General features: G+C 42.0%; 1 protein-coding gene across 1 annotated transcript; it reads right to left on the minus strand.

Annotated features, from left to right (window-relative positions):
• Positions 1–1,745: 1,745 nt before the first annotated feature.
• On the minus strand, positions 1,746–3,619 carry MC4R (melanocortin 4 receptor). The gene has a single exon (XM_051610688.1). The coding sequence runs from the start codon at positions 3,077–3,079 to the stop codon at positions 2,084–2,086; it is 996 nt and encodes a 331-aa protein (XP_051466648.1). The 5' UTR covers positions 3,080–3,619; the 3' UTR covers positions 1,746–2,083.
• Between the last annotated feature and the right edge of the window lie 13,918 nt (positions 3,620–17,537).

Raw genomic sequence — 17,537 nt, forward strand, 5'->3', positions numbered from 1 at the left:
TCCCCCAGCCTGTATTCATATCTCTAGTTGCCCTCACCCAGGTGCAGGACCCTGCACTTGGCCTAGTTGAACCTCATGAGGTTCACCCGGGCCAACTTCTCCAGCTTGTCTAATATAATTTACTAAAGCAGGGAGAAGGTAACAGGGGTGTGTTGCAAGCAGTGTGGTGGATAGAGTGGCAAAAGTGCAACAGGAGGGTGTAGGAGACCTGATTTCTATGCCACTGGTCTACCAAGGGACTTTGACGTCTGAAGTCAAATGAGTCTTACTCTCCCTGGAAGTAAACTGAAGGTAAAGATACCGAGAACTGCCTCAAGTCCTTCATTCCCTTTGACAGAGGACCAAATGTTGCCACAGTTTTACTATATCCTGAAAAGTTAACCATAACTGAAAGATTAGCTTCTGTCTGGAGAAGAACCCTGGGTTGCAATCACTGGGCTCTCAGAAACAGCTTTTTGTTGCATGTCTTTCTTTAATAAAGGAAAAAACAGCTTAAGGTAACAAGCTCTATTTCCAAGAAAATTAATAGGACTGTTCTTTCAACTAATTCACTGCACATCTTGGCAAAATCAGGCACCCAGGATTAAAACTGAAATAATTCTTTGTGTTCAGTTTTTACTTTTAAAATCATAACCTTCTAGGTCTTCTAGCACTTACCAGCATGTTTTCATACTTTTGGAAATAAGTATATTAATTTTTCTATTCCCTTACACAGAAGCTGGTATTGTCGAGGTGCTAAGGGACATCTTCATGGAATCCTGTGTACTCATTTTTATACTTTAAACACTTCCAAAGGTGCTAAAATCGGGGACCTGAGGTCCCCATTATAATCTTTGGAGAGAGAGTAGCATTTTATCATGAAACTGAGAACAAATCACTTAAATGCCTGAAAAGGTGAGCTGACTTCAAGCAGCAGCAACACACAGGGCTGCCAGATACGTGGTTTAGAGACTCATTGGCCAGCATCCCTTTCTTGGGACAGCATTGCCCCCACAAATCTCCTATCTTCCACAGTACAAGCTGAGCTGCTCAAGGCAAATTAACATGTGCCTTGACTCTTTGGTAAGGATCCTGGCAGTGGATCCCATCTGCTAATACTGTTGTCAACAATACCACACTTCAGAAGAGAGGGCAGCTTTTTTCCAACCAGGTTGTATTCTCTTCTGAAGCACGGAACACTTGGTGCTCACAGCACCACAGAACCAGGAGGTTTGAACATTCAAACTGAAGCTACCTCTTCATCAGGTAAATCTGTCAGTGAATCTTTATATTTGTGCTGGCGCTATCAATATTAATACCGTACCTGCTTCATGTCTGAACAGAGGCTGCTAGTCTACCTAGATTTCAGTCTAGCAAATACATCCAGGACTAACTGGTGCTACAGGAAGAAATTTCAACTTTGCAAAAAGGTTCTCTCAGACATACAGCAATCCTCATCTTGAAAAAACCCACCCCAAATCCAAAACATTTGATTGTCTCAGTAGCAGACGTTTGAAAAATCTTGTTATAGGCAGTAACTGTAACAAAGAACACAACTGCTGCTTGTGCAACTGGAGGAAAAGAGTTCAAAATGAATGAACACAACTTGTTGGCTGCAGTATTCTTTATGAAATATCAGCTTTCTAATTCCACAGAACCTCTCATGCACTAACAGAGAAGCATATGCTCTATGTTAAGCTGTATATAATGCAAAGGATAGCTATTATTACTTCAACATAAAAAGGAACAGTATTAGCCAATATGTGCTGTAAGTAAGGAAAGTTATTTATTTTGACAGTTGTTGGAACATACAGCTGCTCATGTTTGTTGGTATTTCACATTCACCATTACAGTTGTTTACTTACTTACAAACAAGTATGAAGTGCTAATTCTCTTTAGAGCCAAATAAATTACAAACTGTAGATATCACAAACATTATACAGAAATACGAGTTACACATGTACAGGATACAAGGGCAAGAGCTATAGAGACAGAAAGAGGAGCTCACTCTCAAAGATTTAACACAAATTTTGCTGAGAAAGAGGATCTGAAGTCTTAGAAATCTGTGCTGCATGTTGTGTTCACAGCAACATACCCACTCAGTTTAATATTTGCCAGGCAAATCACAAAGCCCTCTCAGACTACAGCAGCATATAATCTCCTTGAATGTTTTCCTGAGCTCCTGACTCCGGAATGCATAGATGAGTGGATCAATGATGGAATTGCACATGATGAGGATGAGGTAGAAGTTAAAGTGAGACATGAAGCACACACAGTAAGGGTTGTAGGGACAGGAGATGTAGAAAATCAGGTGCAGGAAGAATGGAGCCCAGCACACAACAAAAACTCCAATGAGGATGGTGAGAGTGATGGCCCCTTTCATGTTGGCCCCTTGGCGAATAGGGCCAGTCCCTGGAAGAACAGCAATCTTTTTGATATGCATCCGAGCCATCATGAACATGTGGACATAGAGGGATGCCATGAGAATGAGCATAGTGAAGAACATGCTAATGAGGCAGATGATGACAACACTGCTGTCAGAGTAAATTATGAACAAAATGCCTGAGACTGTGCAAGTAGCCCATATGCATGTGATGATGACCCCTACGCGCTTCACCGTCATGATATTATGGTACTGGAGGGCATAAAATATAGTAAAGTACCTGTCCACTGCTATTGAGAGGAGACTGCAAATTGATGCAAGCAAGGAACTGCAAATCACTGAGTCAATGACATTGTCAATGTTTATGGTAAAGCTCTGTGCATCTGTGTCTGTATTGTTTAGCAGCGTGATGACAATAGTTTCCGATCCATTAGATACACTCACTAGCATGTCAGCCACTGCCAAGCTACAGATGAAGAAGTACATGGGTGAATGGAGGTTCTTGTTCTTGGCTATTGCCACAATGACCAAGACATTCTCCAGCAAGCTGATGATGCCCAGAGTCACAAACACTTCAGGGGATACAAAGAGTTGCTCGTAGCAGCCTCCCGAAGAATGGCCCTTTGCATTGGGCTCACTGGCACCTCCATGCAGTCCATAGCTGTGGTTCCAGAAATGGAGAAGCTGGAGTGTCCCGCGGTGCTGTGTGAAATTCATCTTATGGAGAGCCTCTTTCAGCTTCCAGCTTTTAAATCTCCTGTTCCTTTTGTATTTCTCTGAAAATCTTCTTTTCAGCTTGGGAGGAAAAGAAAAATAAGCCAGCACCAAAGCAGGCAGCAGTTCAGAACACTTTGACTGTTGTTACAAAACAAGGTTTCAAACTCAGAAATGCTGGTTTACTCCCTCAGAGATGCAGTTTCAGATCATCATCACATTTGCCTGGGTGATCTATGTTGCAGAGTCCCAACAGCCTGTAAGTTTTCATCAGATTTCCCCTATGGTCAGTTCCTGTTTAGTTCACTGGTATGCTGCAAGGCTTTTTTGTTTCCTTTCATTAAGAGAGGCAAACATAATATGCCCAGGTGACTGCTGTGGAGCAGAAACTAATTTCAAACTGCAAGCACCGGTCTCACTGTCAGACGGTGCATGCTGGCTGCCTGTTTTATGGTGTGTGGAGGAGAGAAATATTCAGGGCACTCTCCGCCTCTACTTTGCCTTCCAGCCAATGGGGCTCAGGAGCTGCAGAAAGTCAAGGGGCTGCTGATTCTGAGCCTTTCTGAAACATCACATTACACAGTAGATTCAGATGCCACACAAGCTACCAGTAGCTACAGGAAAGCAGATGGATTACCAGAGATTTGTTTCCCTTCTCTAATTTCTCATAATAGCATTTTAATACGGATTTTTAAATAGCAATCTTACAGAACAGTACCAGAAATCTTGCAGAATTTCTGCAGCTGAACTGATGTTATTTTCTTTTTCAGACTGTGATTTGCTGTAATTTACTCTTTCCCCTTCTGTGGCACAAAGCTTCTCTGCCTTGTATTCGTGACAAAATAAGAAAAGGTCAAGGAAGTCAGAGAATACTTATTTACCCTTGGTTCTCTCTCCCAGATCTCCATTGCATCACTAAGTTTTCTGTGCCTTAGCTGTCCATTTACAAGCTACATTGTTGCAAAGTTGTGTTATATTCTTCAAGATCACAATTGTTAAGAAATTAAGAGAATCTAAGTACCAAAAACAGAACAAGGAGTCAAATTCACCAGTGGTTTGATAAATAGTCCTAAAGGAAATAGTTTTTTGCAGGGAATAGCTGCCTTCATCATCTTATTTACAGGAAGGAAAAGATAATATAGTTGATTGCTGAAGCCCTCTCAGCATCAGGATTTAGGATGTTGGGCAGAAAAAGAAAATTCAGTATTTAGATGAAGAAAAGCAACAGAAGACCTGTTGAAATGTGTAAGAGATGTGGGTCATACAACGGTAATGACACAAAGGCATCAATAAATCTCCTAAAAGTCCATCTGGAGGGATGTTCCTGTGCTTAACTGGCATGAACTGAAAGTCACATTGTGTGCAGTCGGCCAGGGAAAGTCCTTGAGAAGAAGGAGGAAAGTAATGCCAAATTATATTAAAATACAGGGATACAAGTTGTTTTGCTGTTTCCTCTTCATGCATTGCAATTGAGGATTGGGAAAAAAAAAAAACCAAAACAACAAACAAAAAACCACGTACTGACAAAGCCTAAAGTACAAGTGGATTTTAAGCCTAGAAAAGCCATAGAAAACTCAGTCACTACACCTGAAAGCAATGTTTGCAAAGACGTTGTTTGAATGAACATTTCCAGTGTACTACCAGGAAGGCTATGGAGTATCTGGTGCCAAAGTCTATTTTCATCAACCACTCAAACTTTTTTCATCTTCTACTTATTAGCTGGTTTTAAAATGGATGCCTATAAAGAGATACAGGAATACTGCATGCCTGTGGAGGTACAACTATCTGTATTCAACATCCCAGCATCAGGGTGAATAATTCTTTTACTTTCACATTTGCATTTGCTATATAACTGTGGTTAAAAAGACCTGTCTCAGAAGAAAAGCCTTAGCCAGTTATTTCTGGGCTTTTCCTCAGACAGATTGCTTCAAAAAGCTGAAACATAAACATGTAAGACAAACAAAATAACTTGAGGTACAGGAAATCCCACATTTATCAATTTGGAAAACATCATTCACCAGCAGCATCTTTGCAACACAAGAATAGCTTGCTGCTGAGAGGGTGAGATTTACTTTCCTATCAAGACATAATGGAAACCAGGGTTCAGAAAGATGTATTGTCTAGTTTCTGATGTCTGGGCCAGTACACAGTAGCTCCTGCCACAGAAAGGACTTGCATACCTAACCCTTGAGGATGTAGCTACAATGTGAGAGCAGGGAGAAAAAGTTGTATGAAGACTGCCATGAGACAGCAGCATCTCCCAGGTCAAGGTATTTTTCTATAACTTCAGCCAGAATTATATAATCTCCAAGTTATCCCAGGGAAGAAGCCAGTCAGCATTCCTTCATCACCTTCCATGCTGGAAGTGTCTATGGCACAGGGACCTCTCCCCTTCGCCTGCTTAGGTGGAGCTAAGACAGGAGAGGCTGGCAAGAACAGAGAAGCTACCTTCAGTGGGTGCTGCCCTGTTTGCTCCAGTTGTCTGTCTTTCTATCCCTCTTCTGGCTTTTGCCTTTCTCTGCATAATTCTCTGTTCATATCCACATTTATCCTTCCATTTACTGTTTATCTTCACCCAGTGGCTATCAAAACAATGTTCCATGCCTCATTTTTCTCTACACATGATCATTAAAATGCAACATTGATTTTAACCAGGGGAAGAAAAGGACACTTCTCTCCTACCCACAGCCATTGCTCACCTTAAAAATTCTAGTAAGCTCTGAATTCTTGGAGCAAAGCTGTTGTGGTATGTCAGCCATTCATATTTGTGGGATGAGGGTACATGACTGGAATAGATTTATGGTAGGTAAGCAACTCAGTTGAGGCACTGCAGAGATCATGTACCATAACCCTGCTCTGACTAGAAGGTAAAACAAGTTATATGAGCACCTTTTTAAATGTGGGGAAGATATAATGTGTGTCTAAATACTTCTACAATTGAAGATGGATATATGCTTCTTGTTCCTACTTAATTAAAAAAAAAAAACCCAACATACAATGTTAAAATCATTCAAGGCATCCTAGCTCTCTCATGCCTGAATATATGACAATATTTCAATTTGTTAGTCATAGAAAACAGGAGTATTGAGTAATATACATTGAATAAAATGTTACCTGTATTTAAAAAAATGAAATTAAGTTAATATCTCTTTGAAAGGTGGTGGCTTGCAGGCTTTTCAGCACCATGAAAAAAGAGCCAGGGCTGCAAAAAAACATTATATAACAGAGATATATTCATATGAGGTCCAGCTAGAACCTGATGATCTTTAAGGTCCCTTGCAGCTATTATATGATTTTCAAGAGAAATAAAACATCAACAAAGATTTGATAGCAGCCTCCCCTTTCAAGATAATGAAAATCATATGATTAAAAAAATATTATTGTGACCTGTCTTAAAAAATGTTCATTGTAACACCTCCTCCTATACAATTTTGCCACATCCTATACCCTGCCTCCATTTAACCCCCAACGCCCACCCTCCAGATGGGTTTACAGCCATCTCTACCTCACAACATTTTGAAGAGCTAAATTATCTTCTAACAGTTGCCTTTAAAAGTCAGAAGAAAGCATTCACTGAAATCAATAAGAAGCAGATAAAATCCCAATAGTGATACAGGAAGACAGACAGAGTCACGAGCAAGCTGTACAGGTCCACTATGGGAGAAAAATAAAAGCAGAGGAACTTTGCACAGGCAATTCCTTGCTCAAATGCACAGTCTGAGAACTCTTTGTATCCCCTGTCCATGTTGCTTAAGCAGAGAGATGATATTCACCACTTTAACAACTGTCAGTGGAAACAGAGGAGTTGTGAGAAGCTAGGTAGAAGGAGAAGCTAAAAAAGTAGATAATTAACACTTAATCTGTCCATCAGAGTCATGTGAGTGTGCCAGTGCTGTGCAAAGGATGCTGCTGCATTTATGTGCATAAGAACAATTAAAAGAAATTTCTGGTATCTATGCTCAGATCCAGTTTTTCAATGCATTCAAAACATCAGTTCCAAACACAGTAAAAAAGTCTGTAGTATATTTTAGCATGTTGATTTTCAAATAAAAACATAGTCAGGCAATTAAACTTTTGAAACTTCTATGAGATTTTAGCCCTCATCCTATCTCTTCATTACAGCAGATGCAAATTACACTTAACACTTAAAATACTCATCAAAAATGGCTCAAATAATGCAAAGTGCTTTCCATTCTACCCCCAGATGTCATTGGAAGAAATATTTCTTTCATTCTTTCTAGCTCCAGTAAATTAGCGTATGAACACTATGGAGACATTTGTTTGTTCCTGTATCTGAACTGTTGGGTTTTGGATGGAGTTTTTTGAGGTTTTGTTTGTTTGTCTTTAAAATTTCCATGAATGCAGATCCCACAGCCTTCCTGAACAACCTCTTCTTTTTCCCTAATCTAAATCCCGTAAAACAGCTTACGTGCCCTACAGGAGAGGTAGAGTGAGCTGCCTGGTAAAGCTTGTTGAAAAGGAGCATAAGCATTGATCTAATAGCAGATGAATCTAATGTAATAGTTAATGAAGAAGAAGGTATAGAGGTTATAGAGCCAAGCTACTTTTGGTAGCACCAGGGAATATAACAAAAAGCAGCAGTCACACTTAGTTGCTGGGGTATGTAACCTCAGTTTCTGCCCATCATGACAGCCTTTCGATGAAGCATCTTCAGTTTTTCCACATTCCTCTTGAACTGCAGGGGCCCAAAGTTGAACACTGTTCTGGGTACAGCTTCTCCTCTGCCCAGCAGAGGGAAATAAAAACCTGTAGACAGAAATGTATATTCTGCTGGCAAATGATATGTCTGCTCTTACTTGAAGATGTTGTAAATGTGCAGAAAAGGAATAGTTTCCATTAAAATGGCATGAGGACTGCAGGGACATTAAGCACATTTATGTCTCCAAAAGACATAAATCTGCATGCAGGATGAAGTATGAATTAAGCATTGCCATTTGTCCAGTTCAGCAAACCAAAACCCAATAATCCTGAATTTGTGACTTCCTTGCTTTGTTCTTCGCCAAAAAATAAGTTGTCAACCTGGCCTTTTCCCTTGTTCAGGACATTTGTATGTAAATAGAGCAGAGGAAATACTTCTAACAACTTCGCGCTCTTCTTCACACCTTATAGACTCCCCAACAGAGAAGTTTTCATCACTATGCTTGCTTATCTCTCTCTAGACCACGAGATAATTTTATATTATTAAGTTAAGAATGGTCCTTACTTTTCCAGTTTATGATATTTGGTTTCCTGTCATAATGATATTCTGTGTTATTCTGTGTAAGAGGTGCAGTAGCATTTTATTCTAGCAGAAAAATGGTAGTTAGTGAGTCCAGCTGTCTGATAATGAAAGCTTGAAAAATGATATGTCTCATTATAGTTGAATGACCAGTTGTCGAGAGCTGATGCCAGGGGGGCTACCGGCTGTCAGGATGTTTTTGTGACTTCCCCCTCAATGTGGAGGGGCTGTTGAATAAGACCGAGGGTCACACGTGGCACTGCCTCTCACAGAGGAGCAGCCGCTGCGGGACTGTGGTTTAGAGTGGAAGTCAGAATGCATCCCCAGCACCCTCACAAATTGCTGCTGAGACCAATGTATAGTTTACGAATGAACTGGTTTATTAAGGGTTAACACAAACTGTGGGATGAGGTTTAGGGAAAATGTACAAATGGCAAATGGCTACCAGGGGTGTATCAGGGGAGTAATGCGTCCTTTAGGGAAGTAATGTATAAAGTACTGGGCTCTTAAGATGTTCTCTCCAAGAGAGGGTTGTGGATCAAAGCAGAGGGAGGAGTTGAGCCCAGCAGGAAGGTTAGAGTGTGGGTGTGTGGGCGCGCGTGCGCTGACTGCTAAGGTTCAGGCTTGATCCCCAGGCAGGCAGGCAGGCCCGGCAGAGTCCCACCCAGGAAGCGTCTGAGCAGGCCTGTGCCCCACCTGCTGAACTCGCCACCTTTTTATACCCCGTGACCCGCCTGCCCAGCCAGTGTCACTGTCAAGAGCCAATTGCCATCCATGAGCCCCAAGTTAGGGCAGTAACTATTAGGGGCAGTGCATAACTTGTTTGCCGTCCTTCCTGCCTTGTATCGCACCTGTTGTTTTGCTTTCAGCCGTCCTTGAGCAGCAGGCCTGTTTTTGGTCCGTTAGCTGGGTATCGTCAGCAGAAGGCCTTTGCTGACTTAAAAGGCATTTTGTTTAGACTTATGTGGGGAAGAAGAAGAACCATTTCCTACACCAGTAGAGAACCAAGGCAGAAAAACCGACAGATCTTCATTTCATGATAGCCCAAGGTTGTACTGTGGCAAAAAAAAACAAACAAAAAACCTGTTGTTTTGGATGACGTCAAGTCACTTCAATTTGTTTTTCTCAGAAAAAGTCCTTAGAGTCAGGATATAATCTACAGCAAATGTGAGATGGAAGGTTACTAACTAGCTTGAGTTTTCCTTTCCAGTCCTCTCACTTCTGAGGTTGATTGTTGTTGACCCCATGGAAAAGTCATACAGCTACTCCTTTGACTTTAAAAGTGACTGGTGCTACACATACAAAAAGATTAGCAGGTTTGAAATCCATTAGATTAGGAGTCTTTGTATGTCTGTATATATATATTTTTGGAGCTTAAACCCTTTGGTAATGCAGGTCTGGGGTGCAATGACATACATCTAGATCTAAACATATCTGGTAAAAGAGGAGGGAACGTTAGTCCTACAGAAATCATAGTCTGATAGCAAGTTGATACAGAAAACATATATTAAAGAAGTACTGTCCATTCACTACAAAATAAACTTCAAAGAACCCAGTGCTTAGTAATTCAGTATTATAAGTTTATACTTCCAGTGGTTTATAGTTATGGGACCTATGTTTCTATCCAAGTGATTTGTTTATAAAGTCTGTGGTTATAAGAATGCCAGTATTTGGTTCTATTCCAAATTGTATTTATTATTTCACCTATACCTTGATTCTCTGATTATGCATTTTGTGCATATGACAAGCTGACAAATTACTAGGCTACTGCTGTTACCACAACATCATTACCTTAGCACCTTTTACAAAGAGCTGTGTGCTTAGTAGCACTGTTCAAGGTGCATATTTCATGTCTGGAAGGGCTTACATAATATACAGCTGCTTAAAACCAGGATATTTGGACCCTTCCTGAATGTTCTGCACTCACATATATATAAATATCATAGAATCATAGAATGGTTTTGGTTGGAAAAGGTCTTTAAGATCATCAAGTCCAACCATTAACCCAGCACACTGCCAAGTCCACCACTAAACCATGTCCCTAAGTACCACATCTTCGTCTTTTAAATACCTCCAGGGACAGTGACCTGACCACCTCACTGGGCAGCCCATTCCAGTGCCTGACTACCCTTTCAGTGAATAAACTTTTCCTAATATCCAATCTAAACCTCTCCTAGTGCAACTTGAGGCTGTTTCCTCTTGTTCTGTCTCGTTACTTGGGAGAAGAAACCAACACTCACTTTTCTCAACCTCCTTTCAGGTAGCTGTAGAGAGCAATAAGGTCTCCCCTCAGCTTTCTTTTCTCCAGTCACCGTTTTCTCTAAGAACTAGATATTGGCAAAATACAAAATACAAAATGTCTTTTGAAGAACTATATTTTGTCTACAGTGATTTGGTTTCTTGACCATCTCTTTGCATCAGTAATCAATATATGGCAACAAGAATACTCCATTTCATCTTGTGACTACTGCTGTAACTGCTGCTACTCATTCAAAGATCTCTGGTACTTTAAAAAGTCTAAATTAGAGGACTATTATTGATAGTGAAGCTGGCCCACTGGAAAGCAGAAATATTTCATTTGCAAAGCTCTCATGGGAAAAGTCTTCTTAGAAAACTCAGGGGCATGAATCAATTGCTTTTTTGAATAGCAGAGATGGTCTGTGCTAGGTCATAACTCAGAACTTCCCGCCCTCACTGAAGGGACATTTTTATTACACTCAGGAGGAGGCTCCTTTCTTTTATTTTCAGGATGAGGAAGCATGCATTATAAATCCTCTTCCTCTTTATTGCTGGGGTACAGATTTAATGGCTGCCTGTAACAGAGACTGATAAATTTCTGTCATAGCAGACTTCCATAAGGAAAGGGTGAATGGATATGTGAAAGAAGTGCAATAAATTAAATGGAGTAGCTCCTGCATTTATGGTGTTAAACCTCCACATTCTAAAGTTGTTGGAAAAAGAACAAGAGGGAGAGGAGGTAGCCATGGTAGAAGAGTAACACATGAAGCACCTTATCATGATGTGGCGCAGAACAGAATTGCTGAGAAATCCACTTGGACTAGAAGATGCTTTTTCTTCAACAGAACAGATAGCACTGTAGGGAGTCTAAATCCTGGAAGTGAATTAAAGATTGATAAGGGTGCAGAGGCTGTCTTTTGTCTAGAGAACTGTGGGTGAAAGAGTATCGTCTTTGAGAAATGACCAAGCCCTAAGTTAGACCTGAAATCCTTTAGCATATTACAAATATTTCATCTGTCTTTGTACCAAAAAGTGAGATTTCATGGAAGCTGAATATTTAACTGAGACTTTAGAAGGTTAATTGAAACCTTTGAGGTTTATACAGGAATGGCCAGAGTAGTCCAAACAAACACTGCATTGTTGTCTTTTTACTTTGATTTTTGTCTTGGACCCAGGAGTCACAGAAAGAGATAGATAGGTGGATAGATGATGGTAGAGCAGTAGATGTGGTCTATCTTGATTTCAGTAAAGAATTTGACACCGTCTCCCACAGCATCCTTGTAGATAAGTTGATCAAGTATGGGTTTGATGATCAGGCAGTGAGGTGGATCAAGAACTGGTTGAAAGGAAGAAGTCAGAGAGTTGTAGTCAATGGGGCAAAATCTAGTTGGAGGCCTGTGACTAGTGGAGTCCCTCAGGGGTCGGTACTGGGACCGGTGTTGTTCAACATCTTCATCAACGACCTGGATGAGGGTACAGAATGTACCCTCAGCAAGTTTGCTGATGACACCAAGCTGGGAGGAGTGGCTGACACACCAGAAGGCTGTGCTGCCATTCAGAGAGACTTAGACAGGCTGGAGACTTGGGCAGGGAAAAACATGATGAAGTTTAACAAGGGCAAGTGTAGAGTTTTGCATTTGGGGAAGAAAAATGTCATGCACCAGTACAGGTTGGGGGCTGACCTGCTGGAGAGCAGTGTAGGTGAAAGGGATCTGGGGGTCCTGGTAGACAGGAGGATGACCATGAGCCAGCAATGTGCCCTTGTGGCTAAGAAGGCCAATGGCATCCTGGGGTGTATTAGAAAGGGTGTGGTTAGTCGGTCAAGAGAGGTTCTCCTCCCCCTCTATTCTGCATTGGTGAGGCTGCATCTGGAGTATTGTGTCCAGTTCTGGGCCCCTCAGTTCAAGAAGGACAGGGAACTGCTGGAAAGAGTCCAGCGCAGAGCCACAAGGATGATTAAGGGAGTGGAACATCTCCCTTATGAGGCAAGGCTGAGGGAGCTGGGTCTCTTTAGTTTGGAGAAAAGGAGACTGAGGGGTGACCTCATCAATGTTTACAAATATGTAAGGGGTGAGTGTCAAGAAGATGGAGTTAAGCTTTTTTCAGTGATGACCAGTGATAGGACAAGGAGTAATGGATACAAATTGGAGCATAGGAGGTTTAAGGTGAATATCAGAATTTTTTTTTTTACTGTGAGAGTGACAGAGCACTGGAACAGGCTGCCCAGGGAGGTTGTGGAGTCTCCTTCTCTGGAGACATTCAAAACCCGCCTGGACACCTTCCTGTGTGATGTACTCTGGGTGACCCTGCTCTGGCAGGGGGGTTGGACTAGATGATCTTTCGAGGTCCCTTCCAACCCCTATGATTCTATGATTCTATGATTCTATGATAAGAGATCTTGGAGCTTATAGGTTGAAGGGAGACAAATGAATTTATGCCATCAAAGAGCTTATACATGAAACAGGCAAAGAAGACCTCCTAGTTCTATAGGAAAGAAAAAAAAAATATCTGTACAATGAAAAGTAAAACCCAGGGATATCTTATTTTCTATATGTGATCCTCTTTGCTTAAATTTTTCATAGACAGCTTTTGTAAGGGGGAGGGAGAAGAGTTTAGGACAGTGGGAAGATTTCCACACCCCTTGCTGGAGAATTGTAAATATAAGATGCAAGGGAAACAAAGACAATTTAAATGCATGCCATATTTCCTTTCCAGTAAAGGAAAACAGAAAAAAAGCTGAAATCCCTCCAGGCACTGGTAGCCTGGAACAAACATATACTGATAAGTCGACGTGCTGCACATTAAGATACTGTGCATTGCTGCAGATAACAAAAACAAACAAACAAACAAACAAACAAACAAAGTATCAAAATTAAAAAGTTGAAAATACTCCAGAAATTAGTTAGAACATCAGAAAACAAATTAAAAACTTGTAACACCAAACAACCAAGGCAATTCCAGGTCAATGAATGGCTAAGAGATTGGTGTCAAAGACAGGGTTTTGTTTTTTTTGATCATGGGATGCTATATGAGACACCTGGCCTGATGGTGGCAGGTGAGATGCACCTGTCCCAGAGGGGGAAGAGGCTTTTGGGGCAGGACTTAGCAGGGCTCATTGAGAGAGCTTTAAACTAGATGTGAAGGGGGAAGGGGAGAAAACTGGGTTTGTTAGGGACAAGCACAAGAGGAACATACCAGGGCCTGAAGGGGGGTGGTCTAAGGAAGATTTAGTCCCACCAGTGGGCTCTGTTTGTTTCCTGAAATGCCTGTATGCTAATGCACGCAGCATGGGGAATAAGCAGGAAGAGTTAGAGGTCTGTGTGCGGTCTAAGGGTTATGACCTGGTAGCAATAACAGAGACATGGTGGGACAGGTCACATGACTGGAATGTCGCCATGGATGGTTATGTACTTTTTAGGAAAGATAGGGCGGGGAAGCGAGGTGGTGGAGTTGCTCTTTATGTGAGAGAGCAACTAGAATGTATCGAGTTTTGTGCAGGGACTGATGAGGGGCAAGTTGAAAGTCTGTGGGTAAGAATTAAGGGGCAGGCTGGTGTGGGTGATACAGTTGTGGGGGTCTACTACAGACCTCCTGACCAAGGCAAGGAGGTTGATGAGGCTTTCTACAGGCAGCTGACAGTAGCCTCACAACTGCAGTCCCTAGTCCTCATGGGAGATTTTAACTACCCCGATATCTGCTGGAAGACTTACACAGCCAGCCTTTCACAGTCTAGGAGGTTCCTCCAGTGCATTGATGATAACTTCTTAATGCAAATGGTGGACAAGCTGACTAGAAGAGGAGCGCTGCTGGATCTTGTACTAACCAACAAGGAGGGCCTTGTTGAAGCAGTGGTGGTCAATGGCAGCCTTGGCTGCAGTGATCACGTGATGGTGGAGTTCAGGATCCTGTGTGGAAGGAACAGAACACCCAGTAGGACCAGAACCCTGGACTTCCACAGGGCGAACTTTGGCCTCCTCAATCAACTGTTAAGGGAAATCCCATGGGACAGGGTGCTGGAAGATAAAGGGGCTCAAGATAGCTGGTCAACATTCAAGGACCACTTCTTGCAAGCACAGGATCAGAGCATCCCAAGGGTTAGGAAATCTAGTAAGGGAGCTAGGAGACCAGCATGGTTAAAAAAGGAACTGCTGGGCAAACTTAAGTGGAAAAGGAAAATCTACAGATCATGGAAGGAGGGGCTGGTCACTTGGGAGAAATATAGGAATGTTGTCAGAGAATGTAGGGAGGCAATTAGGAAAGCTAAGGCCTCCTTGGAACTTAACCTTGCAAGTCAGGTTAAGGATAATAGAAAGAGCTTTTTCAAATACATAGCTAACAAAACTAATACCAGAGGCAATATAGGCCCACTGCTGAATGAGGTGGGTGCCCTGGTGACAGAGGATTTAAAGAAGGCAGAGGTGCTGAACACCTTCTTTGCCTCTGTCTTTACTCCTGCAGGATTTCCCCATGAGCCCCAGATTCATATAGCCCCAGAAGTAGTCAAGACAGGTGATGACATAGTAGATGAGGATTGGGTTAGGGATCAGTTGAGTAATCTGGACATCCATAAATCGATGGGTCCAGATGGAATGCATCCAAGGGTGCTGAGGGAGCTGGCGGAGGTCATTGCTAGGCCACTCTCCATCATCTTCAGTAAGTCATGGGTAACAGGAGAGGTGCCTGAGGACTGGAGGATAGCAAATGTCACACCAGTCTACAAGAAGGGCAAGAAGGAGGACCGGGGAACTATAGACCGGTCAGCCTCACCTCCATCCCTGGAAAGGTGATGGAACAACTTATTCTTGTCTCTATCTCTAGGCATATCAAGGAGATGGGGGTCATCAAGAGCAGTCAGCATGGTTTTATCAAGGGTAAATCATGTTTGACTAACCTCATAGCCTTCTATGAGGAAATTACTAGGTGGATAGATGATGGTAGAGCGGTAGATGTGGTTTATCTTGATTTCAGTAAGGCATTTGACACCGTCTCCCACAGCATCCTTGTAGATAAGTTGATCAGGTATGGGTTTGGTGATCAGGTAGTGAGGTGGATTAGGAACTGGTTGATGGGAAGGAGTCAGAGAGTTATAGTCAATGGGGCAGAATCTGGTTGGAAGTGTGTGACTAGTGGAGTCCCTCAGGGGTCGGTACTGGGACCGGTGTTGTTCAACATCTTCATCAACGACCTGGATGAGGGTACAGAATGTACCCTCAGCAAGTTTGCTGATGACACTAAGCTGGAAGGAGTGGCTGACACACCAGAAGGCTGTGCTGCCATTCAGAGAGACTTAGACAGGCTGGAGACTTGGGCAGGGAAAAACCTGATGAAGTTCAACAAGGGGAAGTGTAGAGTTTTGCATTTGGGGAAGAACAACCGATGTCCCAGTATAGGTTGGGGGCTGACCTGCTGGAGAGTAGTGTAGGTGAAAGAGACCTGGGGGTCCTGGTAGACAGGAGGATGACCATGAGCCAGCAATGTGCCCTTGTGGCCAAGAAGGCCAATGGCATCCTGGGGTGCATTAGAAAGGGTGTGGTTAGTCGGTCAAGAGAGGTTCTCCTCCCCCTCTATTCTGCATTGGTGAGGCCGCATCTGGAGTATTGTGTCCAGTTCTGTGCCCCTCAGTTCAAGAAGGACAGGGAACTGCTGGAAAGAGTCCAGCGCAGAGCTACTAAGATGATTAAGGGAGTGGAACATCTCCCTTATGAGGAAAGGTTGAGGGAGCTGGGTCTCTTTAGCTTGGAGAAAAGGAGACTGAGGGGGGACCTCATCAATGTTTACAAATATGTAAGGGGTGAGTGTCAGGGAGATGGAGTTAGGCTCTTCTCAGTGATGACCAGTGATAGGACAAGGAGTAATGGGTGTAAAATGGAGCATAGGAGGTTCAAGGTGAATATCCAAAAATTTTTTTTTACTGTAAGAGTGACAGAGCACTGGAACAGGCTGCCCAGGGAGGTTGTGGAGTCTCCTTCACTGGAGACATTCAAAATCCACCTGGATGCGTTCCTATGTGATGTACTCTAGGTGACCCTGCTCTGGCAGGGGGGGTTGGACTAGATGATCTTTTGAGGTCCCTTCCAACCCCTAGGATTCTATGATTCTATGAATTTTGTTGTCATCTTAAGACATTTTTAAAATCTTGGTGAAAATTAACATGGTAGATAACTACTTCCTGGGAAGAGTTGTCTGATTTAGGTTTCTTTCTCAGAAAGGCAACAATTTCCAACAAATATTGCTGCTAATATGAAATACAGCTTCCTTGACATCTTATTTTAAGAACTCCGAGTGTTTTTTCCATTTGTCTTCAAATTTGGACAAATACACAATCATCTAAGTAAAGTCAGATCACATGGTATGTTTTCCTAAAAAATTATATTTCATCCTTCTTTCTTTAATGAATGAAATTCAGAACTCCATTGAAAGAAATCAAATGAACAACATTTTTCTCTGCCTATGAGGAGGTTTTTATTGTAATTTTAGAAAATGCTTATCAAAACAGGAGGAAAGTAGTAAAATACAGTTACTGGAGTGAACTATTTTATTTGTATTTCTAAATCTATATGCATTAATGCTTGCTTAGTGATAGAGTAATCCAGTTATAAGCATGACTCCACATCATGGCAGAAAGTTCTGAGAAAGAGAAAGCTGCAACACTCACTTAAAACAAGGTCATAGTTTTTTCAAGACAGCTCTTCAGAAATATTGAGTAACTCTGCTTACTTCAGATTATAAAGAGACATTCTTGTAGCTGGTAGAGCAGCTAAGATCCCTGTCAAACTGACATATGCTCTGAGAAACAATGAAAATCAGACAAGGAAAGCAACCCAGTCTTCAACTGAGAAGCTACTAATGGGAAAGGCACAACCTTCCCCCTCAAGTTTTCAGGCTGTACTTACGTGTGTGGCTCTCATTTATTAGGAAGACCAAGCACTGCTATGCCTAGAAGACTTTTATTTTAAAATAGCTCTTAAAATCATCTCTCTATAT

Source organism: Apus apus, chromosome 2 (genome assembly GCF_020740795.1).
Source record: "Apus apus isolate bApuApu2 chromosome 2, bApuApu2.pri.cur, whole genome shotgun sequence".
Classification (NCBI taxonomy): Eukaryota; Metazoa; Chordata; class Aves; order Apodiformes; family Apodidae; genus Apus; species Apus apus.

Excerpts from the sequence above, each read along its gene's own strand:
- MC4R (XM_051610688.1), bottom strand. The coding sequence starts at position 3,079 with ATGAATTTCACACAGCACCGCGGGACACTCCAGCTTCTCCATTTCTGG.